This window comes from Ictidomys tridecemlineatus, chromosome 10, assembly GCF_052094955.1.
Source record: "Ictidomys tridecemlineatus isolate mIctTri1 chromosome 10, mIctTri1.hap1, whole genome shotgun sequence".
In the NCBI taxonomy this organism is placed as follows: domain Eukaryota; kingdom Metazoa; phylum Chordata; class Mammalia; order Rodentia; family Sciuridae; genus Ictidomys; species Ictidomys tridecemlineatus.
The window spans coordinates 53,268,489-53,293,057 of NC_135486.1; the positions used below are offsets into that span (position 1 = coordinate 53,268,489).

Sequence of the window (24,569 nt, forward strand, 5' to 3'; positions counted from 1 at the left end):
GGAGGTAAGGGAACCCGGCTACACCTCAGTGCGAGGGCAGAGGCGGCGCAGCCGGACGAGGACAGCGCAGGGGGAGGAGCAAGGGGCTTCCTAAAGGCTTTCCAGCGGCGGGTCCCCTGCATCCCGCTCTTCCCCTCCTCACCTGGGAATCCGAGGCAAAAAGAGGACTACCGCTGGGCGCCGGGTCTGTTTTCAGACCCACTCGCTGACATGGCGGCCGAGGAGCTGTCACTGAGCTTGCTCGGGTCTCCCGCGGCTCGGGTGGATTAGACACCTCTTGCCTTTTCGCCCCGCCTCCCTCTGCGCACCCCTCCCCGCTGGCCGGCTGGCGGCCTGAGACCGCGGAGCATAGAGCACGAGCGGCTAGAGAGGAAGCGCCGAGGGCGGGATAACCATAGAGTACGAGTCCGGACACAGCCGGATAGTCGGTCTCTTTCCTCATCCGTCCACTCAAAATCCTCTGGCGGCTGAGCCGGGTCGGAAACGGAAGTGAGGGAGGACAGCAGCAGGGATCAGATGTTCGCATGCGCAGATTGTAATATTTACTTCCGCCCGGCCTAGATCGGCGTAGGGGAGGGTTAGCACGTGGGATCCTCTGCACAGGGTTTACCGAAGTGGATCCTAAGTGATCTTTGGGGACGACCTTAGAGGCGAGGATGTGGGGCCCAGCTACTGGCCTTGCTCCGCGACTGACATGGTCAGTTTTGGCAGCTGCTGGTCGCTTTAGTACTTTGAGGTCGGGAACAACTAATCGGAAGGACTTGCCGGCGAGGAACCGCCTTGGATTGTCTGACTTCTCCCCACAGCATTTACCCTATACCGATTTGGAGGAATCTCCTTGGTGGATGTCCAAGTGCCGCTCAGAGCCCGGGCGTTATATAACCAATCGGAAATTGGCTGAGACCCTGATAAAACTTATGCAGAAGAAACGAAAAAATCCTGAAAAGCTATTCCTGGAGTGCAATCCAGGTGAGTCCGGCAGGATTCCATTTTCTTGGATGTTCTTTTCTGCATAATTTTATTGACCATTAGTGGAGTGCTGTTTAAGTTACTGCCCTTTACTTCAGGCGTCTTCCGTGGAGAGATTGCCCACAACATACACAGAAGATCTGTATTAATAATGGCATCACGAAATATTTCTGTAGCAGTTTGCCCCTTACGCATCATTTTAAATTTGCTCTTAACTTGCACCTTCTCCCTCACACAGCGTGAGCTCAAAGAAGTTTATCTTATCCATGCGCATCTATTATAGACCACAATAAGATGCCAAAAACACGATTTGTAGACTTTTTGAACATGTTTTAAAGCATCATTTCCTATCAATGAATGTCACTTCTGCTTAGGCTCGGCAATATTTTTGATGGTTGAAGCATGAATAAGAGGAAGGGTAGAGGCAAGCTTTTCTGATTTGTTTGTTTGTTTGCCTTCTAAGAAGTAGTGAAACGTGAATAACAGTACAAATTTTGCAGTCACTGACAGGGTGGATTCAACCTGTTCCGTTTACTAGTTGGAACATTGGAGTCAAATATCTAATCCCCGCTAATATGTCGAAAAGACATGTTGAGAATGTTGTGAGCATTGAAATTGTACAATACTTGTAAAACAATTATTAGGAGTTTGATATTAAAAGAGATTGTGTTGTTCCTTTGCACATGAACTTTCTCTTCTGTTTACATGGTAGGTCCTGGAATCCTGACTCAAGCATTACTTGAAACTGGTGCTAAAGTGGTTGCCTTAGAAAGTGATAAAACTTTTATTCCACATTTGGAGGTACATTTTTAGTTTCTAAAAATAAATTGTTTAGTCTGCTAACTTTGAGTAGTTTAGGGAAGTAGAATTAAATACATTATTTTTATAGAATCTCCTTTCTGGGCCATGTCTTAAATACCTTGTTTGTTATCCATAAAAACACATAAAACACAGTAAAGTATTTGGTGTCTCTTGAATAAGAGTTTGAGAGATCTGTGATTTGTTTTCTAGTTCTAGTTCTTATTGGAGCTCAGAAAATGATTCCCCCAAGTATGATGTTTTGATGTGCTGAATACTTTGAAGTAAAGGAACATTGGAAGTCCTCCGAATTGGCCTCAGAACTAAGTTCTTTCTGACCTACTCTTGCCCTTCATTTTCCCCAAAACAAGTCTTAGTAACTAGAATTCCTTTTCCCCAAGGCATTATAAAAACTGGACCTACTTTTCCTCAAAGCAAGCCATAAAGCTTAAAATATTACTCACCCTACCTTTCTGTTTAAGAACTGACCATAAAGAAATTTTCCCCCTTCCCTTATTTCATAATAAGTCACAAAGCCTCATTTCAGAAGGAATTTTAAACCTATATCCAGGAGGAAGAAATGCCACAGAGAGAAGCCAAGAAACTGAACAGGCACGGCTTGCTGAGTTCCCCTGCTTCAGTCTATTACATTAGATCACCCCCTTTTTGTCCGGTCACATCTCTCTACATCTTTCCATACTTCATTGAATCTAAGCATAAAAATAGGCAGTTTTCGTTGGATCTTTGGGTCTTCATTATCTTTATCTTATATTACATAAAACTTCCCTTACTTATATTTTTTATATTTCTCCTTTGTTAACCAGTCTTTGCTTATAGGAGTATAGGCCATGAATCTCATGATGATTGGGGGAAGGGAATCATACCTTTCCACTGATACATTCAACCACAGACGAACTGACTGTGAATAAAGCGTATAGTTGGTATCACTAGCCTTTAGTAGGCTGTGCTGTGCCTCTGCTTTCTATTAGTTCAGAATCTAATTGGAGTGAATGCTAAGATTAGATTAATCAGACTATGTAAACTGGATTTAGAATTTCAGAGGCAAGAAAGATTTGGTGTACTCAGATACGATTGCATTGAGTGCAAATCTTATCCAAATGGATATTTTAGTGATCCTAATTCTCATATGGCAGAGAAGTTCACATAACAGAAAATAAATAGAAATTCCTGGCATAATTAGCTAGCCTTCCCCACCACCACCTCTCTCCTTTATAAATTTCTAGATCAATTTAGATCAGTCACCTACTCAAAGACAACTTCCTGAAACCATGTAGATTGGATGACTTTATTGTAAAGTATGCTATGTGAAAATGTCTGTAAAACTTAGTCATTTAATTTTTTTTAATATTTATTTTTTAATTTTAGGTGGACACAATATCTTTATTTTGTTTTTATGTGTTGCTGAGAATCCAACCCAGTGCCTCATGCATGCTAGGCGAGCACGCTACCACTTGAGCCACATCTCTTGCCCAAGTCATTTAATTTTTTAAAATAAAGCTTTGAACATTAGATTATTGTTCTAGGCTGGGGAGTGTAGCTCAGTGGTAGAACTTTCTTAGCATGTGGAAAGCCCTTGGTTCCATCCCAAGACAATTAAAAAAAAAAGATGATTATTATTCTATAACTGACTTGAAAAGAAACCAGGATTTTAACCAGGTTATTTCATTGATGCTAAATCTGTTGGAATTCAAAAAAAGAAAAAGAAAAAAAGGAACAGATAAAGTTGTTCAGACCTAGGGTGTTGCTTAGTCACAGGGCACTTACCTACCATGTGTGACGTCCAAGGTTTCATCCCTAGCACTGTGTACCGCCTGCCCACTCCAAAATCACAATTGTTCAAAGACTTAATGTCATGAAAAGTGATTTAGTAAACATAGCTGTTTGCATTTAACTTGGAAATTAAATGCAATAAGATAACTTTTATCTTGGTTTGAAAAAGATCTACATTTGAAGATTACATGTTCACAAAATAATTAAGATGACATTATGTCTGTTTCTATTAAAACTTTGTTATCCTGTAACACATGGTTGCTTTATTGTAAGATCTTTACAGATAATAAGTTTAAATTTACAAACAATTGCTTCAGTGAAAAACTAGGATTTTTTTAAGGACCAGAGAATTTTTGACACACAATAATTCTTACAGGAACATCAGTAATAAAATGTTTCTGAGGCTATAAATGTAAACATCAATGACTAAATCCAGTCTTAGATTAGATCTAGTTTTTGCTCCAGTTCAGGCTTTTATGTTCTTATCACCACTGGCACTAACTTAAACTGCCAACCAAGGCCTCACATATGCTTAGTACACGCTCTGACATTGAGTACACCTTAGGGAACTCAGCCCTTGGTAGATGTTCTTTCACTTTTATTAATTATCCTTGGATAAAGTGAAAAGCCATTCAAATCATTTATGTGAACTCATCTATTTGTCAGAATAAAAGAAAAGAAATAATGTAAGCAGAACATTTGCTGCCCCTAATCAAGGAACAAGAATGGTCCTCTCAACAAATCATGTTTCTAGCAACCTAAAGGCTCTCAAGTTTGCTTCTGAAAAAAATTTTCAAGGATAATACTTGATTCTGGATTTTTATCTAACTTTAAATTCCTCTAGTCCTGGAATTCCACAATAACAATGTTTTAGGCAACAAGTTTATTTTTCCTATCTGAATGTACTAGACATCTTACACATATTGCAAATTTTGTTTCATAATAATAAGTCATGATATATCCATTTGAATTTTGAAAAAAATGTTGCAGAAATAGCTGTGATGTTCAGTTCAAGAACTAACTTTTATGGTAAATCCTAATTTCAGCAGGGATAGGACATAGTCATAAGCCCTAGCACTTGTTAGTTTTAGACCTGGTTCGAGTAACTAATACAACCTTTCAGAATTTATAAATCTTATATATAAAATAAGAGATACTAATATCCCCCTGTATAGGATCTTGATTAGGATTAATAAAATAAACTTAGGTAAAGTACCTAACTTAATGACTGAAAAATTCAAGGGTTAATTTCCCCTTTTTTGCTTCCTGTTTTTGACTCTTAAATGCACCCTAATTGAGTTTTAAAATGTGACCTTACAATTATTGTATGAATTCAGTTATTTATTTTGGAGCTTTGGCTGTTATTGTGTTTGAATTGTTGAATGGCTAATTACAGGTGCTAAAGCAAAAATATATGATGTGGGGCTGGGGATGTGGCTCAGGTGGTAATGCACTTGAGCCTAGCATGCGTGAGGCACTGGGTTTGATTCTCAGCACCACATACAAATAAAATAAAGATATTGTGTCCACCTAAAGCTAAAAAAAATAAATATTTAAAAAAATATATATGATGTTCCCTCAGAATACAAAAATCACTAAATAATGAAGTATACACTTAAAAATTTCCATCAAATCAAGATTCATTAACTTACTTAAAACATACCTTATGTACCTTGTGAGATTAGCTTACTGCTATACATGTTGGAGTTTTAAAATCATCATGTGCTTTACATCTATATTCTGTTCTTTTGGCTTTTGCAACACTGCGCTTTTCAGGTTTCCTTCCTTATTTCCTTGTATTATTCTCAGGTTCTTGTCATTAGATTCTGGAGTTACACTATCCTTGGGTTTAGTCTTCTGTATTTCTCCTTGGGGATCTACACTCCTGGCTTTAATTATCTTAACAAGTCATATTCTCACAAATGTATACCTTCAGCCTGGACCACTCCACTGACCTCCTCTTTCAAATATACAGCTTCCTACCCAACATCTTTTTTTTTTTTTTTTTCTGGTACTTTACATGGGTTTGCATAGGAAAGTGCTGATTCTTTTTTTGATTGTTCAAAACATTACAGAGCTCATGATATATCATCTTTCATACATTTGACTCAATTGGGTTTTGAACTCCCATTTCTACCCCCAACATCTTCATTTGACCACTTAGTAGGCATCTCAGAATTGATATGACAAAATACATATGATTTCTACCCCCAGTTGTTCTTTTAATCCTTGTAAATAGTCCCCTTGATGAAGTGATCATTAAAATCTACTAGATTTAGTGGCTGAGGATGTATGTAGCTCAGTGGTAGAGAGAGTTTACCTAGCATTTAATCCATAGTACCACCAAAAAAAAAAAAATACTAAATTTTGAAATAGAATACTATTTATAGGTTGAACTCTAATGCTTAAGAAAAAGTTGGTTTTTAAATTCATCACTTTAGGTTGTGAAATTATTTTAAACCTGATGAATACCATTTGGGGTTGTAGCTCAGTGGTGGAGTGCTTACCTCACATGTGTGAGGCACTGGGTTCAATCCTTACCACCACATAATATAAATAAAATTAAGATTTAAAAAAAAAAAAACAGTATGAGGGCTGGGGTTGTGGCTCAGGGTAGAGCGCTCATCTAGCACATGGGAGGCGCTGGGTCTGTCCTGGGCACCACATAAAAATAAATAAATAAAATGAAAGTATTGTGTCCAACTACAACTAGAAACTATTTAATGAAAAAAAAAAACAGTATGAGACTGTGGGTGCAGCTCAGTGTTAGAGTGCTTTCATAGTACTGTGAGACCATGAATTCAGTCTTCAGCAGGGTTTAAAAAAAAAAAAAATGCAGGCTAAGGCAAGAGGATTATGAGGATTGTGAGTTCAAAGGCAGCCTCAGCAAAAGCAAGGCAGTAGGCAACTCAGTGAGACCCTGTCTCTAAATAAAATACAAAATAGGGCTGGGGATATGGCTCAGTAGTCAGTCCCCAGTTCCAAAAAAAAAAAAAAAAAGCAAACCTCAACGTGCATCTCAAAAACTTACTGCCTTCTTCTAGTTGATTTTTCTTTAACTTCAATTTAAGTTTAATGGATAATGAAAAGACTGAAATGTAGTGATTCTATTCCACTGGACAAAGTCTGTGGCTGCTTCTTTCTTTAGAAAATGTAAATGAAAAGGTGAAGATATAGATTGATCTCTACAGTGAGCTTAAGTTCATTTGGTGGATGATTGACTAGATTCCCTTAGAAAAAAGATATATTCTTTTGACTCCATTTGCATTTTGCTTTAATATTTTAGTTGTTTTTCTCTTCTGAGAAACATCTTTTGTTTCTTCTTCCAGTGACCATAGCAGATGATGCACACAGCTGTGTGCTAGGGTCGAGCTATGATCTCAGAATCTTGGCCTAGTGCTCCAGGTAGCTACTACTAAGCAGTTAGAGATTAGTGTGAAGAAGCTTTTGAAGAACTGAAGCTATTAAGATAAAATAAAGAAAGTAAAAGGTTATGTTAGGATTGTTGAAGCTTTTCTTTTGTTGTTATTATTTGTTTTTTTGTTATGTGGTGCTGGGGATTTAACCAAAGGCCTTGCTCAAATTAGGCAGTTTCTTTACTGCTAAGCTATACCCTCTGCCTCTGTTGAAGGTTACTTTTGTTTGGGAGGGGGTTTCTTGGTAGTATTGTTATACTTTGACTACTTTTTTGGCATTAATTGATTTTTATTTTCTCTGTTAAGATTTAGGTACATTAGTAAGATTTGCCTTTTTCATTCTTTCATTTTTTGTTTGTACTGGAGATTAAACCCAGGACTTTATCACTAAGCTTGATTCCCTAGCCCTTTTCATTTTTTCTTTGAGATAGGATCTTGCTGAGTTGCTGAGGCTGACCTCTAACTTGTGATCCTCTGATCTCAGCCTCCTGAGTCATTTGGGTTGCAGGTGTGTACCACTGTGCCTGGCTAGTAATATTTTCTTTTTGGAGGTAGAAATATATTTTGTAAGGTCTTTGAATTATTTTTTGTATTATTTTTCTAAGTAGATCTTTGAACTATTGTATAGTCTATGTAATTGAAATTTCCTAACATGTTATCTCTTTGTTTCCAGTCCTTAGGGGAAAATATGAATGGAAAACTAAAAGTGGTCTACTGTGACTTCTTTAAAATGGATCCTGACAATTGTACAATAGCAAAACCGCCTGTTTACGCTTCAAATGAGCTTTTTAAAGATTTAAAAATACGAGCAGTTTCTTGGAAAGCAGGTAATTTTTGTCATTTAGTAAAGTAAATGCCTTACAATTTGCCAGGTTTCTTTGGCGATATACCCGGTTTGTTTAGATTTGGGTATAGTTTCTATTGCATAGTTCATGAGCAGCTTCTCAGTTGAGTATGACATTTCCTTCCCTTGGACACAACCATTTTATATCCTCAGAGGTCAACTTCCATATGGGGGAAAGATTCTGAGGCTTAGTTTTAATTGAAATCAACTTAAAATTTTTTTTATTTTAGTTTTATTGATTTTATTTTTTTTAATACACAACAGCGAATGCATTACAATTCTTGTTACACATATAGAGTACAATTTTTCATATCTTTGTTTATAGAGTATGTTCATTCCCATTCATGCCTTTATACATATTCTTTGTTTTGTTTTGTTTTGTTTTTGCATTACAATTCTTATTACACATATATACCACAATTTTATCTCTGTATGTATATATAAAATATGTTACACCCAATTCGAATGTTTATACATGTACTTTGGTTAATGATGTCCATCACATTCCACCTCCTTGCTAATCCCCTGCCCCCTCCCTTTCCCTCCCACCCCTCTGCCCTATCTAGAATTTATATATTACTCCCATGCTTCCCCTCCCTATCCCACTATGAGTCAGCCTCTTTATATTAGAGAAAAATTCAGCATTTGTTTTTTTGGGATTGGCTAACTTCACTTAGCAGTGTCTTCTCCAATGCCATTCATTTACCTGTAAATGCCATGATTTTATTCTCTTTTAATTGAAATCAACTTAAAATTAACAGTGTTACCTAGTTTGCTTCAGTAAATTGTGGTCACAGAAGGAAAGTTAAGAACTTTACCTAAATTTTTTTGCTTATATTCCTAACAGGTATTCCTTTAAAAATAGTTGGAATTTTGCCATTTAGAAGTGAAAGAAACATACTTTGGAAACTTTTATATGATCTTTATTCCTGTACTTCTATATATAAATACGGACGAGTAGAACTAAATATGTTTGTCAGTGAAAAAGAATACCAGGTAACATTAATAAATGTTTTTTTGTTTTGTTTTAAAAGAGTTCTGTAATTTTTATCTGTGTAGTCTTAACCATACAATTTTTTTAAATTTATTTTTTAGTTGTAGTTGGACACAATACCTTTATTTCACTTATTTTATTTTTATTTGGTGCTGAGGATCAAACCCTGGGTCCCGCACATTCAAGGTGAGCGCGCTACCACTGAGTCACATTCCAAGCCAAATCGGTACAATTTTAATTTAGGGCTCACAACATTTAAGAGTATAAAGAATAGAAAGTTTTTTTAAGTTTTTTTTTTTAATTGTAATTATATGTATACACACACACACACATAAAGTTTACTATCATAGCTATTTTTATGTGTAAAATTCAGTGGCAAAGTAAATTTAGATTGTGCACCATTATGACCATCCTTATTTATTTAGTTAGTTAGTTGTAGATGGACATTATGCCTTTATTTTATTTGTTAGTTTTTATTCAATACTAAGGATCGAATCAGTGCCTCACACATGCTACCAAGCACTTTTCCACTGCAGCTACAGCCCCACATCCACTTTCTTTAAAACTGAAACTCTCTACCCTTAAATACTAACTCCCCATTGCCCTCTTCCCCTAGCACCTAGCAACATTATTCTATTTTCTATCTCTGAATTTGACTTAGTGTTGTGCATTATTTGTACTTTTCTGACTTCCTAGTTTCGCTTAGCATAATGTCTTCAAGGTTCTTCTGTGTTGTAGCATGTTAGAGTTTCATTCATTTTTAAGAATAAATAATAATTCTACCATGTTGTGTACATCACAGTTTGTGTATCTGTTCATCTGTTAATGACACTTGGTTGCTTCCACCTTTTGGCTATTGTGAATAATGCTGGCATATACACAAGTTGACAAATATTTCCTCAAGTGCTTGCTTTCAATTCTTTTGGATATGTATCCAAAAGTGGACTTACTGACTCATGTGGTAATTCTATTTTAAATTTTTCTCAGAATGTATCATTTTACTTTTCTACCACAAATGTTTCAGTTTCTCCACATCCTCATCAATGCTTATTTCCTGTTTTGTTTTGTTTTTGGGGGTGTGTGTGTGTGTGTGTGTATACACATATGTTCTTACTTCTGATGATTTGATCCAGAGCCTTGCCCATCATGCTAGGCAAGTGCTCTATAAGTTATATCTTCAGCCCTTCTCTAATTTTATTTTTGAGACAGGGTTTCACAACATTGACCAGACTGGCCTTGATCTTGCAATTCTCCTGCCTCAGCCTCCCTCCTGGGCCTCCTAATTGTCTGGAATGATAGGCAGGCACTACTGTGCCGTGGCTGTTTGTTGTTGTTGTTTTTTATAACAGTTGTCTTGATGGTATAAGGTAGTATATCATTGTGGTTTTGATTTGCATTTTCCTAATAATTAGTCATACTGAACATCTTTTCATTTACTTATATATAAGATTCTCTAGAACAATGTCTATTCAAGTCCTTTGCCCATCTTTTAACCAGGGCCTTTTATTTGTTACTGAATTTTAGGAGTGCTTTATATATTCTAGGTATTAATTATTTACTAAAATACATGATTTACAAGTTTTTTCCTCCCATTTTGTGTCTTGCCTTTTTACCCTGTTGATAGTGTCTTTGATGGTCAAAGTCGTTAATTTTGATGAAATCAAATGTCTTTTTTTTTTAAGTTGATTATTTAGTTATAGTTGTCGATATTTTTATTTTATTTATTTATTTTTATGTGGTGCTAAGGATCGAACCCAGAACCTCGAACTGATGAGCCACAACCCCAACCTCAAATGTCTTTAATTTTGATGAGATAAAATGTCTTTCTTTTTCTTTTTCTTTTTTTCATGCTAGAGATTGAACGCAGGACCTCACACATTCTAGAGAAGGGTTCAACCGTTGAGTTACACTGTCAACTCTGCTAGTTTTTGTTGCCTGTGTCTCTGGTATCCTATCTAAGAAATCATTGCCAAATTCATTCTTGTGAAAGTTTCCTCTGTGGTTTTCTTCTCAGAGTTTTCCAGTTTTAATTTAGGTATTTGATCTGTTTTGAGTTACTTTTTGTATATGTTGTCAGGCAAGGGTCCATCTTTATTCTTTGCATATAAATATTTAGTTTTCCCAGCACTGTTTATTGTTACTTCTTTTCCCCATTCAGTAGTTTGGGACCTTTGTCAAAAATAATTTGATCATATATATGAGGATCTATATCTGGATTCTCCGTTAGTCTGTATGATTGTTCTTATGGCAATACTGTACTGTGTGTTATTAGTGTACCTTTCTAGTAAGTTTTGAAATAAGAGTCCTCCAACTTTTTCTTTTTAAAGATTGCTTAGACTATTTAGGTTCCCTTGAAATTTCATATCAATATTAGGATGGGTTTTCTTTCTCGGAAAGAAATATTTGGTAAGGATTGTATGGAATCTGTATATTCACTTTGACCAGTACTGACAGCTCAACAATATTAAATCTTTCAATATATTCACATAGACAATCTTTCCATTTATTTGTGTATTTTTTCATTTCTTTCAGCAGTGTTTTGTAGTTGTTAATGTTTGTCTTTCACCTCCTTAGTTTGGTTTCAGGTTTTTAAAATTAATTTTGATAGTATTAGGAATAGAATTTTTTCGTTTCCTTTTCTGATTTTCCATTGCTGGAATATAAGTGTATAACTAATTTTTGCAGATTGTTTTGGTATCCTGTAACTTTGTTGAATTTGATTTTTCTAACGATGTTTTTTGTTTTTTTGTTTGTTGTGAAATCTTTAGGGTTTTAGACTTGTTTAAGGACAGACAGTTCAGTTTAACAATCTCAATTGACTTTATTTTTTATTCTAGAATTCAGCAATACTTCTTTCCATAAAACAAAATAAATGTTTTAATGAGCAGAGCAGGGAATTTTGGTTTTATAGACAGAAAAGGGCTGATAAGCAGAAACAAAAAACAGAAAGTTGATTGGTAATTTCAGAGTTACTTTTTATTATGAGCGAGGGACTGGAAGACAGAGCTGAGAAAGATAACTTCAGGTTACCTTTTTAACATTAAGAGTAAGACTTATCATGCCAATTGAAATTAACCTGTTTGAGAAAATTGGCTCTTACCTTTCTAAACCTGATTTCTGGGAAAGTCACGTAAACACTTGGTTTCTTTGTGATCACATGGAATTTTAGTCTAAGTGATTCCACTTTGATTTTTTAGCTTGCTGTATTTGAGTTTAGTATAGGAGCTTACTCCAAAACAATAGTCTCCTGCAATTTTTACTTAGCAAACTCTTATGTTTTATTCTCTAATGTATAGGCCTACTTGATATTGCTATGGGAGTAATGTTTTACTTCTCCCCAGAATACTTCGCATTTCGTTTGTTGATAAAATATAATAGGAAATGCTTATTTGTACATTAAAAAGAGGTATTGTTTGGGAAATGGTGTAAGAAATGAAGCATGATTTATTCACCTAGGTAGTAAATAAATATTGACTAGCTCTGGAAGATAAGAGCAAGGGATTCATATCTGTGATACATATAGAATTTATACAAAAGAATGAAAGAAATAGGAAATGCTTTATCAGATTTTATCTTGCTGCTAGGAAAATGTTCCAGTGGCATGTTTTTTAAACATACAGTTTCCTTTTTCCTTTCTTAATTTCATGCACTGAAATTAACTCTTGTCTTTGTAGTGTCAGCATTACAGTTCTTGACTCAGGCCAGGAGTAGTAGCACATACTAATCCCCATGGCTCTGAAGGCTGAGGCAGTAGAATCACAAGTTCAAGGTTAACCTCAGCAACTTAGCAAGGCCATAGCAACTAAGTGAGACCTTGTCTGAAAATAAAAACATAAAAAGGGCTGGGATGTAGCTCAGTACAAAAAACCCTGGTATTTGATTCCCATTACCAAAAAGAAAGAAAGAAACTCTCAACTCAAAATTTAAAACCCATCTGATACATATTTTTGGCACACCTATGCTCCATAATACATACTATAAGTTAATGAATTGTTATGCATTTATTAGCTAATGTTTTCTGTTATGCTATGTTACAGGATCATAAACAGGGATTGTTACTGTTTCACTCACATCTATAGCTGAATGATTAGTATTATACACTTTTATTTCAATTTTTCTTGAATGAGAATTTTGCCCTTAGATCACATGATTAAAAGAAACCAGTCTCAAATGCATTGGAACCCCTCCCCCACTCCCACCCCCATACACTGGGGATTGAACCCGGGGACATTGTATTATTGAGTTCCATCATCAGCCATTATTTTTTTATTTCAAGACAGAATCTCAGGGCTGGGGATGTGGCTCAAGCGGTGGGGCGTTCGCCTGGTGTGCATGTGGCCCGGGTTCGATCCTCAGCACCACATGCAAACAAGGATCTTGTGTCCGCAGATAACTGAAAAATAAAATGTTGAAAATTCTCTCTCTCTCTCTCTCTCTCTCTCTCTCTCTCTCTCCTTCTCACTCTCTCTTTTAAAAAATAAATAAATATATAAAAAGCTCTCTCTAAAAAAAAAAAAGAGAGAGATAGAGTCTCAGTGAGTTGTTACACCTGCCCTTGACCTTGATATCCTCCTTCCTTAGCACGTCTGAGCTCCACACACATACTTTGAATTTTAAGTGTACCTGATGACATGTTTTCAAAAGGAAAGCATAAAAAACTCTAAAATAATTATATTCTTTCTAATTTTTTTACTTAGATACTTTTTAGGTATTTCTATTAAGATCTAACATTTAATTATGACTGATTATAATTTATATATTACATAGTTCTTATTTTTCTTTTACTAGAATCTAACGGCAGGTCCCAAAAATCCAAACTTCTATCAGGCATTAAGTGTACTGTGGCAAGTAGCTTGTGATGTTAAGCTTCTGCATGTGGTGAGTAAAATTATATATTCTAAGAGATGATTGTGTTATATTTCAGAGACTAAGTATTAAGTACAGATTATGTACTAAAGATTGCTTTAAAAGATTAATTTTTATTATTTTTTCCAACTATTGAAGGTTATGGGGCAAGTTAGCTTTGTGAAAGAGATTCTTTGTGACAAATATTTATTTTTTCTTATCATAAAAATAATATATGATAGTTGTAAAAATAGGAAGTACATTTCACTATATTTTAATTATTTTTATTTTCCTTTTTCTTTTCCCCACTTTTGTAGTAATGGGGATTGACAGAGGGACACTCTACCACTGAGTTATATCTCCACCCCTTTTCTTATTGCTTTTTTGGTATTGGGGATTGAACCCAGGGAACTCTACCACTGAGTCACATCCCCAAGCCCTTCTAATTTTTTATTTTTAGACAGGATTTCACTAAGTTGCTTAGGGCCTAACTAAATTGCTGAGGCTGGCCTCAAAATTGTGATACTCCTGCCTCAGCCTCCTGAGAGGCTAGGATTATAGGAGTGACCCACCACACCAGACCCATTTCTTATTTTTCGAGTCAGGGATCTCACCAAATTGCCAAAGATGGCCTAAAACTTTCGATCCTCTGCCCAACTTCCTGAGTCTCTGAGATTGTAGGTGTGCACCACTGCACCTAGCTCAATTACTGTAGTTTTTAACCGAGAAGTCAGTGTTGATTGTGACCTATTTTCAGTTTTTTATTATTATCCCTGTGCTTCTTTCTTGATATAGTGGAGTTTTTCTTCATTTATTTATTTATATTTTGACTTAATAGGCAATTATTGTAAACTTTTTCCTTTGTCACAAAACATTTTTAAGTTTTTAATGGCTACTCAATTGTTCAATGTAGAGCATGCCCTTTTTAGTTATCTTAAGTAAGATTATAGTTGTCTAATAGAAAGGTAGTGTGAGCCATTATGTAGCTTTACATTTTTTAATAGCCTCATAAAAAGTAAAAAAGAACAGGTGAAATTAATATTATATTGTATTTAGCCACCTGTCAAGTCAGATTATTGTCAGGTCAGTATGTACTTAATATTTGCGTTATTACATAATTTATGTTTTTTGTGTTTGTACTCAGCCTTTGAAAATCCACCATGTTTCATATAATTACAGCCATGTGAATTCTGGACACATTTCAAATGTTTAATATATACATCTTGCTAGAAGCTATTAATGCATTTAATATCAGAAGGCTGGAATATGAGGAAAAAATGATAAGCACTATTCCTTTCATACATAATTTGCCCTTTTTTTTGCCCTGAGCTGCTGGGATTCCAGGTTGCCCATTCTCTTACTTATTTTAGTAGACCAGATTATCTGTCAAATAGTTTTTATAGGATGTATACAGTCAGTTATCTGTGTCCTGTGCTCTGTATCCGTAGAGTTAACCAATTGCAGATAGAAATAGTTAGAAAAAAATTATGACTCTACTGAACATGTATAGACTTTTTTCTTGTCATTATTCCCTAAACAATATAGTATGACAAGTATTTACATCACATTAGCTATTATAAACAGTCTACAAAGATGATTTAAAGTACACCGGAGGATGTGAATAGGTTATTTGCAAATAATGTGCCATTTTGTATGAAGGACTTTTGGATCTACAGATGTAAGTTTTGGAAGAGGATCCTAGATCAATTCCACAGATACAATGGAACAATTGTAGTTATATATTTTTTAAGGCCTTGTGTTTCTAAGAATGTATTGGTTTAAGTTTTAAATTTTGTAGTGTGTCTCCATGTAGTCTCTTCCCTACTTTTGTCCAGGAACTTGGTAAGCCCTTTTATTTGTATTTTTTAGTTTAGGAATGTTACCTTGTTTTGGTTGAAATTTTGTTCCAATTATTTTTCCTTCTCTAAAACACAGGTATGTTGGGTCCTTGTCTTTGTCTTTGGTATCAATCGTGTTCTCATCATTTTTCTCAAGTCCCAGAATCTTTTTATACTTAATCTTTACATTACTATCCGGTAATCTCGATACTGTAGTTCTTGGTTTGCCTAACCCCTTCCTTTCCCCATTCTTATCTCATCTGTTGGCTTTTAATCTCAGCCTTCTCTGTCCTCATAGCTTTCAGCTAGTATCTTCATAGAGGCCTCCTAAGGACTTTGGCTTTCAGGTTAATATTTCCTTCTTCCTATTCTTTAGTATTTGTTTTCAAAAGTCCTGTGTGATAGTTAGGTGTTCATTGCTGTGACCAAAGTACTTGACAAGAACCAACTTAGAGGAGGAAAACTTTATTTTGGGCTCAGTTTCAGAGGTTCATTCCATGGGCATTGCAGAGGAAAACTGCTCAGTTTACGGCAGCAGGAAAGCAGAGAGTGGGGGGAGCCAGGGAGACAAGATATTATTCCTAAGGGCACACCCTCCAGTGACCCACCTTCTCCAGCCATGCCCTACCTGCCTACAGTTACCACCCAGTTGATCCATTCAAACCAGGATAGCCTGATTAGGTTACAGTTCATAATTTATTCATGTCACTTCTGAATATTCCTGTGTTGACACAAGAGCTTTTGGGGAACACCTCATCTTCAAACCATAACATCCTGTATTAAATTTTGCCATTTATTAACCTTGAGAAAAGAGAGCTCTTTCTGAACAGAACATTTTTTTCAGCACTTGCTGCATTGTACATCTGTAATTACAAAGCAGACATTTAACTCATTTCCCAAGGTCTTGAAGATTTTCCTCTACTGTGGCTTTGGCAGGCAAAAGTGAAGTGTCCTTTGCTCCCACTGATATATCCCAAACTGCTGTGGCTTGACCAACATTTCCTGCTGTGCACCCTTCCCAGGGCTTTGCCTTTGTCTACTTAAAATGATGTTCCTAGAACTGCTAGGAATTTCACAGTTGGGTAACAATTATATTTTCCATTCCACTTCCATTCCCACCACAGTTAATAATAAATTATCACTTCTGACAGTAGCCTTTCAAACCTTATGTTTGACATTATTTTAGTCTTTTTAAGTCTGTGTCAGATGCTCTTCTAACCCAGTCCTATTTTGAAGTTTTATATGTATATAAATAGATATTTTTAATATAGAGAATTATTTATCAGTTGGTTTTTTTAATATTTATTTTTTAGTTGTAGTTGGACATAATACCTTTATTTCACTTATTTATTTTTATGTGGTGCTGAGGATCGAACCCAGAGCCTCCCACGTGCTAGGCGAGCACTCTACCACTGAGCCACAGCCCCAGCTCTCAGTTGGGTTTTTTAAGAATTACTTTATGCACTAAATTGTACATGGAAAAGTTAGAGCTGGGCATGGTGGTGCACAACTGTGATCCCAGTGGTTGGGAGGCTGAGGCAGGAAGATTGCAAGTTCAAACCCAGCCTCAGTAGCTTAGCGAGGCCCTAAAGGAACTTAGGGAGACCCTGTCTCTAAATAAAACATTTTTAAAAAGGGTTAGGAATGTGACAGAGTTTAAGTGCACCTGGATTCAATCCTGGTACCAAAACAAACAAAACAAAACAGAACAAAAAAGTTACATAGAAAAAAGTAATGATTCTGTTTTTAAAAATTGACATGAGTATCTTTGTGAATCTTAAATGTCTGAATATATTCAAATCAGTTTGAATAATAGGCTTTTATACTAAAATAGGACAAAAAAATCCTTGCTATTGATATGATCTCCCTTAAACTGTTGATTCTGACTCTAGTATGAAAATGTTGGCTTTTGTGGTTCGTAAGCATGATGATAGGGTTTTCACACCATGTGTGGGACATGCCTTCCTCAAACCGCATTACTGTCCTGTGTACATGGGATCTATTCGACATGAAAAAATTATGACTTAAGAACCTGTTTGTGGGTTGGGGTTGTGTAGAATGCTTGCCTCTCACATGTGAGCCACTGGGTTCAAGCCTCAGCACCACATAAAAATAAAAGTATTTAAAAAGAAAAGAACCTATTTGTATGATCACATTAAGGTGTTTTCTCTCCCCCCCCCTCTTCTTCTTCTTCTTCTCCTCCCTCTCTCTCTCTCTCTCTCTCTCTCTCTCACACACACACACACACACACACACACACACACACACAAGTAAGATAGAGAGTTGTATATGTGTTTTTCAACTATCGATTATTTTTCCTAAATCCAATTAGACTATGACCTGGGTTTAATTCATGCTGCTATTTAAGCATGACATTTTTTAAGGCCATAATAATTTGGGGAACTTCAACCAAAAAGAACTGAAAGAATTGTTTTGTATTTTGTTTTTTCTTCTTTAAGGAGCCTTGGTCGTCATTTGATATATGCCCCCAAAATGGGCAGCTGGAAAAGCTAAAGCACAGGGTAAGAATAAATTAATAACTTTTCCTTTTTTCCTTTTAATGGAACATCCCTCATTTTTTTTAAGATTATCTGGTATTCTCGATTTATTTAAAGTTTAAATTTGAAAATAATTACAAATGCTCTTTCAACATGTCTAAATACTTGTTAAAATAAATTGAAATTATTTTGAAATAGCTGTACTTATCAGCTATTCAGTAGTAGATGCTAACATGGTAATAGGCTTAAATAGTGAATCTGACTTCTCTTTTGTCTTTTAAAATGAAGATATGGGTGGCATGCCTGTAATCCCAGTGACTTGGGAGGCTGAGGTAGGAGGATCCCAAGTTTGAGGGCAGCCTCCCCAAATTAGCAAGGCCCTAGCAACTTATTGAGACTCTCTCTGAAAACAAAAATAAAAGGGGCTGGGGATGTGGCTCAGTGGTAAAGCATCTCTGGTGTCAATTCCCAATGCCAGAAAATAAAAAAATGAAGACACATCTCAAATTTGTAGAATATAATTATTTTAATGTTCATTTAATAGGATAAAGTCAAATTTTACATCTTATTCATCGATCAGAAATTTATAATTTTGACTCTTCTTTATGGTTGAATTCACCAATAGATACCTATTGGTTCTTGCCCAGGAATTAGGGCTTTCGTTTTTGTTTTTGTTATTCTTTTTTTTTCCTTTCTAAAAAACCAAAGTGGTCATGTTATAAGGTGGCCCTCTATTTAATTTATCTCAGGGTTACTTGTTCAATTCTAATAAATTAACAGATGTTGCAAAAGGATTTTTTTTAGACTGAATTCAGAAATTCTACTTTAGAATTTGATGTTAATGATGGCCTAATACCAGCTTCTGGAAGATCCCATTTATTTCCCCCCCTTACTCTTCCCACTAAGGGAAAATGAAAATTACTGAAGAATCTGATTATAGAGGATCACATATCATGGTGACCTGTTAGATTTCCCTATTCATAAACATAATTTATATTCAAAGAGTTGAATAGGAATAATGCATTTTGGCTTGGGTACCATTAGGAATTTATCCAAATATCCAAAAAATGAACATGATTACGTATAAGACATTTCTCCCTTTTTCAATAAGATCAAAGGCTAAAAAATGTGCACTTTTAGGGATGAAGATGAGAATTTTATTTATGCATTTCATATCTAAGTTGTTTGAGACTCTCAGTTTTTAAATATTCGATTAAAGACTGCAAGTCAGCCATGGCATGCACCTGTAGTCCAGCTATTTGAGATTTGAAGGCAAGCATGAGCCCAGGTTTTGGAGCCAGCCTAGGTGATACAGCATGACTTTGTATTTAAAAAAAAAAAAAAAAAAAAAAGTCAATCTTTTTGTGGCACTGGGGAATGAATCACGGGCTTTGTACATGTTAGGGAAGGGTTCTACAACTGATACATGTCCTCAACCCCCTTTGAAAATTTTTTATTTTGAGACAGGGTCTTGGTAAATTGCTCAGGCTGGTATTAAACTTGAAATCCTCCTGTGTCAGCCTCCCGAGTAACTAGTATTATACACATACGCTACCATATCTTGTGTCAATGATGTTTTCTTATCTTTAGATCTAGCGGTCATGGTGGCATACTTTGAAAATAGTAGGGAATTGGTACATGTTACTGTTTTGCAGATGCTGGCCAAGGAAACACAACTTCTTAATTACATAGAAAACTTTCTTACCTCCAGCCCATGGAGTGATGTGATGTGGCTCAGTTGTATGCTGTGAATATAGTGGGCAGCTGAGGGATACAGAGCTGGAGGAGTCACTTTTTTTTTTTTTTTTAAAGTTGTGGTTGGACACAATATCTTTATTTTATTAATTTATTTTTATGTGGTGCTGAGGATCAAACCTAGCACCTCGAATGTGCTAGGCAAGCGCTCTACTGCTGAGCCACAACCTCAGCCTCAGGAAACACTTCTTTTATAGCAAACAATAAGCAGTCCTCCTCTTTGTTCTGGAGAGAGGCATTGTCTCATCTCTTAAAGTTGCTCACTGCAAACAACTTTGAGAGATGACACAGGTAAAGAAAAGTGAGGGCTTTGTATTCATGCTTTCATGTCCAAAGAGAAAATCCAGAGACATTCAGGGACTGTGGTGATTGTATTTTCCAACAAATAGCTAGAAGGAATAAGTGAACAGTGCTTTGCTCTGATAATATTTTATCATTGACACAGTTTATTTTCCCTTCTCTCTAGGAACCATTAGAACCAATACAACAGAACCTGTATTTTATTCAAATGACTCCTCGAAAAACTTTATTTACAGAAGAGTTGACTCCCGTTAACTATGATGTATTTTTTCATATGGTAAAGCACTGTTTTGGGAAGCGCAATGCCAAGCTAGTAGATCATTTACAGTAAGTACAAAGAATAAATACAAGTACGAAAGAAGCAATTTATTGTGACAGTATTTTGTTAGAACTCTATATGAATAGGTGTACCCATATTTCACTTAAATATTTCTGGAAAATACTTCCTTCTCCCTGAAAGTCTTTTTGAGAAAAATATTATCATATTTTTTCTACATATCCCACTGAACTTCATTGACTTTCCTTCTTTAAAAAGCAAACAAGGAAGCCCACAATTTGTTTTATCTTTATCAAAATATAGGCCAGACTGTAACTTATAGGAACAACCCAATGTTCACCATTAGCTGGGATGGAGATTCAGAATTGCTGTTGGCAAACCTGCCATCTGCCTTTTATTGCTACCTGTCCTCACTGGTTCTATTTCCTAACCACAATAAGAATGAATAATTGTACCACACCATTCTTTTTGCTGTGGAACAGATTTTATGTTTCCATTTAAATATTTATAAAAATTATGCTATTATTACCTACTTTGTGTCTATATAACTTTTTTATTTTTATTTTATTTATTTATTTTTATATTAGCTACACGTGTATCTATATAATTTTTATATAGGGCTAATGTATAAAGTCCTACACTAATTGGGAGTTCATAACCCACTTCAATCTAATGTATGAAATATGATATGTCAAGAGCTTTGTAATGTCGTGAACAACCAATTGAAAAAAAAAAGTCCTACACTGCACCTTGTATTCATTAGCCCATGTTCATTCAGAGTATTGTCAGAAGATGAGAAAAATGTTAAAATAATTACTTTAATTATTTAGTATATAACTCTGAATTAATTGACTGCACATCGTTAATATAAAAATGTATTTTAAAGTCAGGTGCTTTAACAAAATAAAAAGGGTTGGAGGGGTTGGGGTTGTGGCTCAGTGGTAAAGTGCTTATCTAGTACATGTGAGGCACAGAGTTTGATCGCCGGCACAACATTAAAAAATTAATTAATTAATTAAAGATTTTGTGTATATCTACAACTAAAAAAAATCAAAAATAAGATAATATTGAAAAAGGGAGATGTCGGGGATGTAGCTCAGTGGTAAAATGTCCCTGGGTTCTATCATCAATACTATAAAAAATAAAAATTAAAATGTTAAAAGTAGCATTAGATCAGTAATAGTAACCTACTATTTTTCATCGTGCTATTTGTGGTTGTGGCTATTTTGAATGCAAATATCAAGAAAATAGAAAAACAAGGAATAACTATGGTAAATCATGGTATAAAATGTTAAAAATTCCCTTGGATATTGCTAACATAATATTTTATTCAATATTAAAAAGGTATTGGAAATATTTTCCACAAAAATATTTTACTAAAATTGTTTTCTTTCTATCAGAGGTTTATTGATAGTTTCTTGCTAAGGTTATGTATGAGAAAGTTCTCTACTTTATAATTTATTTGCCAGTGATTGCTACATGAAATGTGAATTCCTAAGCAACTTAGCAAGATACTGTCTCAAAATATAAAAAGGGTTGGAGAGGTGACTCAGTACTTAAACACTTCTGGATTCAATCCCCAGTACTCCACCCCTCCCCACCCTGCAAAAATGTGAAAAATAATTTCCTCCTTAAAAAAATCACCTGTCAACTTGTGCTGTTTGTATTTGAACTTTTACATGAACTGAAATGGAGTTAGTAACATTTTTGCAGGGCTGGGAGGTATAGCTCAGAGGTAAAGTATGTGCTTATGATGTATGAGGTCCTGTATTTAATCCCCAAAACCAGAGTAAGAGAGTAAAAAGATGAAAGAAGTAGTCAGAATTTTTATTTATTTCTGGCAATGCTGGGGATCAAACCCAGGGCCTTTTATATACTAGGGAAATGATCTCCCAGTATACTACACTCTCAGCCCCACAAAAATTGTTTTCTCTTTTTTCTTTTTTCTTTTTTTTTTTTAAGTTAAAACTAAACGAAAATTTTGTGTAAGAATTGACTACAACGAGGCATGGTGGTGCACACCTATAATCCCAGCCAGTCAGGAGTCTAAGATAGGAGGATCACTACTTCAAGGCCAGCCTTGGCAACTTAGTAAGGCCCCATCTCAAAATAAAAAGGATTAGACGTGTAGCTCAGTGGTGGAACACCCTGAGTTCAATCCTAAGTATCCTCCCTATCCCCAAAAAGAAATAATTAGGGGCTGGGGTTGTGGCTCAGTGGTAGAGTGCTTGCCTCACATGTGTGAGTCACTGGGTTCAATTCTCAGCACCGTATATAAATAAATGAAATAAAGGTCCATCAACACTAAAAAATATTTTTAAAAAGAAAATAATTAATATTGATTAAATTATGTTAAAGCCTAATCTGATCTGGGTACCAGGGATTGAAATCAGGGGCACTTGACCACTGAGCCACATATCCAGCCCTATTTTATATTTATTTTATTTAGAAACAGGGTCTCACTAAGTTGCTTAGCACCTCACTTTTGCTGAGACTGGCTTTGAACTCAGGATTTTCCTGTCTCAGCCTCCTGAGCCACTGAGATAACAGGTGTGCACCACCATGCCCAGCCTAATCTGCTATTTTCATTACAGGTTAGCTGTGAAACCTTAGGAACAAATAAAATTATAATGTTATATTCAAGCTCTTAAACTAAATAAGCTTAATGTATGTATAAATACATGTGTGTGTATGTGTATATATGTATATATACTTGTATTTTAAATTGGGCTAGAGGCCACCTTTATCAATATTAATTGACAGTAATTATGAAAAAGAATTAAGCAGATTTACTTTGTATTTATTTTGCAGTTCATTGAGTCCAATTGATGCCAAGCATATATTGAGGCAAATAAGAAAAAATGAAGATGTGAAAACAATTAATATGTATCCTCGAAACTTTAAACAACTTTTTCAAACTATACAGTGTTCAGAAGATTATGCCCATAAATGGCTGTGTAATGAGAACCTGGAAGACTCAGCCATGTACAGAACAAATTGTCAGAATGTTAGCTGAAGCATTTTATTTGTAAACAAATGAAAAAGAACTAAGTTTGAAAAGTTCATATCCTTTCAACAAGATGACTGTTCTTTTTGAGCACAGACTAGGCAAATAATCTCTTCTGTTGATACCATTGATATTAGTGATGGCTTCTGTTTTTTTCACAACAGAATAAAATGGAAATTTCAGTTGATTATGGATTTCATCAGATTATCTTTTGAAAAAAATTCCTATGTACTGTAGCGTTGGGAGTATAATATAAGGTGGTACAAGGCATGCTTAGTATGAGCAAAGCTCTGGCTTTGATCCCAAGTACCAAAAAATAAGTTCTTATGTGCTTATACTTATAGGTCATTACCAGTTGAAATATAGTAACTTACATCAGCACTTTCACTGGTGCCGATTTTTGCATATTCATGGTGGGCAAATGAGTTTGGATATTATTAAGTTTAGAAAGTAAATTAAACTAATTTAAGTGGTTTGTTTTACCTTTCTGGTTGTTGAAATGTATTATCAAATGCTGTACAATTAAATTACTTAAATTCTAATTGTTTCATTATTTTTAGAAATTAAAATATTTTAAGTAACATTTTGTGGGTTTTTTTTTTTTTTGTTGTTGTTGTTTTTAAATACTTAAATGAAACACTAGATTGACCCCAATTTATTCACCTTTATTTCTGTCATGTATAGTCACTGTACTTTCAGTGAACAATCTATAATTCAGAGGTCTTTTCCATTTTAGTTCCATCTAGAAAGCTCATCTAAAGGTAGATCTCTGCATGAACCTAAGTGGAATTAAGAATATTTTTCTTAGCTCAGTGAAGAAGATTCTGGATTTTAGCTGAAATATCTAATCTCTCCAGATTTGTTTGCTATTGTAACACTTTATGATACCTAAGTCATTTTATTAGTAATTTTTTTGTGGAGCATGTTCTTAGTAATACAACTAACCCAGTTTTCCTTGACTTCTCTACTATTATCATTAGTTTGCAGTTTAATCTGGTTGAAAATTCCGAATCTTTTTTATTCTCTTGTAATTCCTATCTTGCCATTATATAATCTGCCTAATCTTCATAAGTAATAGTCTTTTCACTGTTTCCTGCCCAGCCTTGTACCTAAAGGCACAATTTCTCAAGCATCTTAACTACTTTTCTTTGTCATCCAATCCATCAAATCACTTCCATATTAATCTAAAACATTTGTTTCATCACAGACTAAATAAAAATTAGTGCTGAAGTTCATG

At 35.2% G+C, this 24,569-nt stretch overlaps 2 protein-coding genes across 5 annotated transcripts in view; one reads left to right on the top strand and one right to left on the bottom strand.

Moving 5' to 3' along the window:
• The window catches only part of Cnst (consortin, connexin sorting protein), a 98,571-nt gene extending 98,275 nt beyond the window's left edge, over nucleotides 1-296 (bottom strand). The window contains exon 1 of one of the 2 annotated variants that reach the window (XM_021727179.3): nucleotides 143-296. The gene's annotated coding sequence lies outside the window, so the exon portion shown is untranslated. The remainder of the gene's footprint in view (nucleotides 1-142) is intronic. The other variant, XM_040276620.2, reaches the window with a different exon arrangement.
• Nucleotides 297-23,915, top strand: Tfb2m (transcription factor B2, mitochondrial). Of its 3 annotated transcripts, XM_078022934.1 has the most exons (8): nucleotides 297-969; nucleotides 1,682-1,770; nucleotides 7,648-7,801; nucleotides 8,666-8,814; nucleotides 13,601-13,690; nucleotides 17,955-18,017; nucleotides 20,215-20,375; nucleotides 23,137-23,915. In XM_078022934.1, the coding sequence occupies exons 1-8, from the start codon at nucleotides 657-659 to the stop codon at nucleotides 23,339-23,341; spliced, it is 1,224 nt and encodes a 407-aa protein (XP_077879060.1). In that variant the 5' UTR covers nucleotides 297-656; the 3' UTR covers nucleotides 23,342-23,915. The 3 variants fall into 3 exon arrangements, with proteins under 3 accessions (XP_077879060.1, XP_077879061.1, XP_077879062.1); XM_078022935.1 differs by lacking the exon at nucleotides 17,955-18,017; XM_078022936.1 differs by lacking the exon at nucleotides 13,601-13,690.
• The last annotated feature ends 654 nt before the right edge of the window (nucleotides 23,916-24,569 follow it).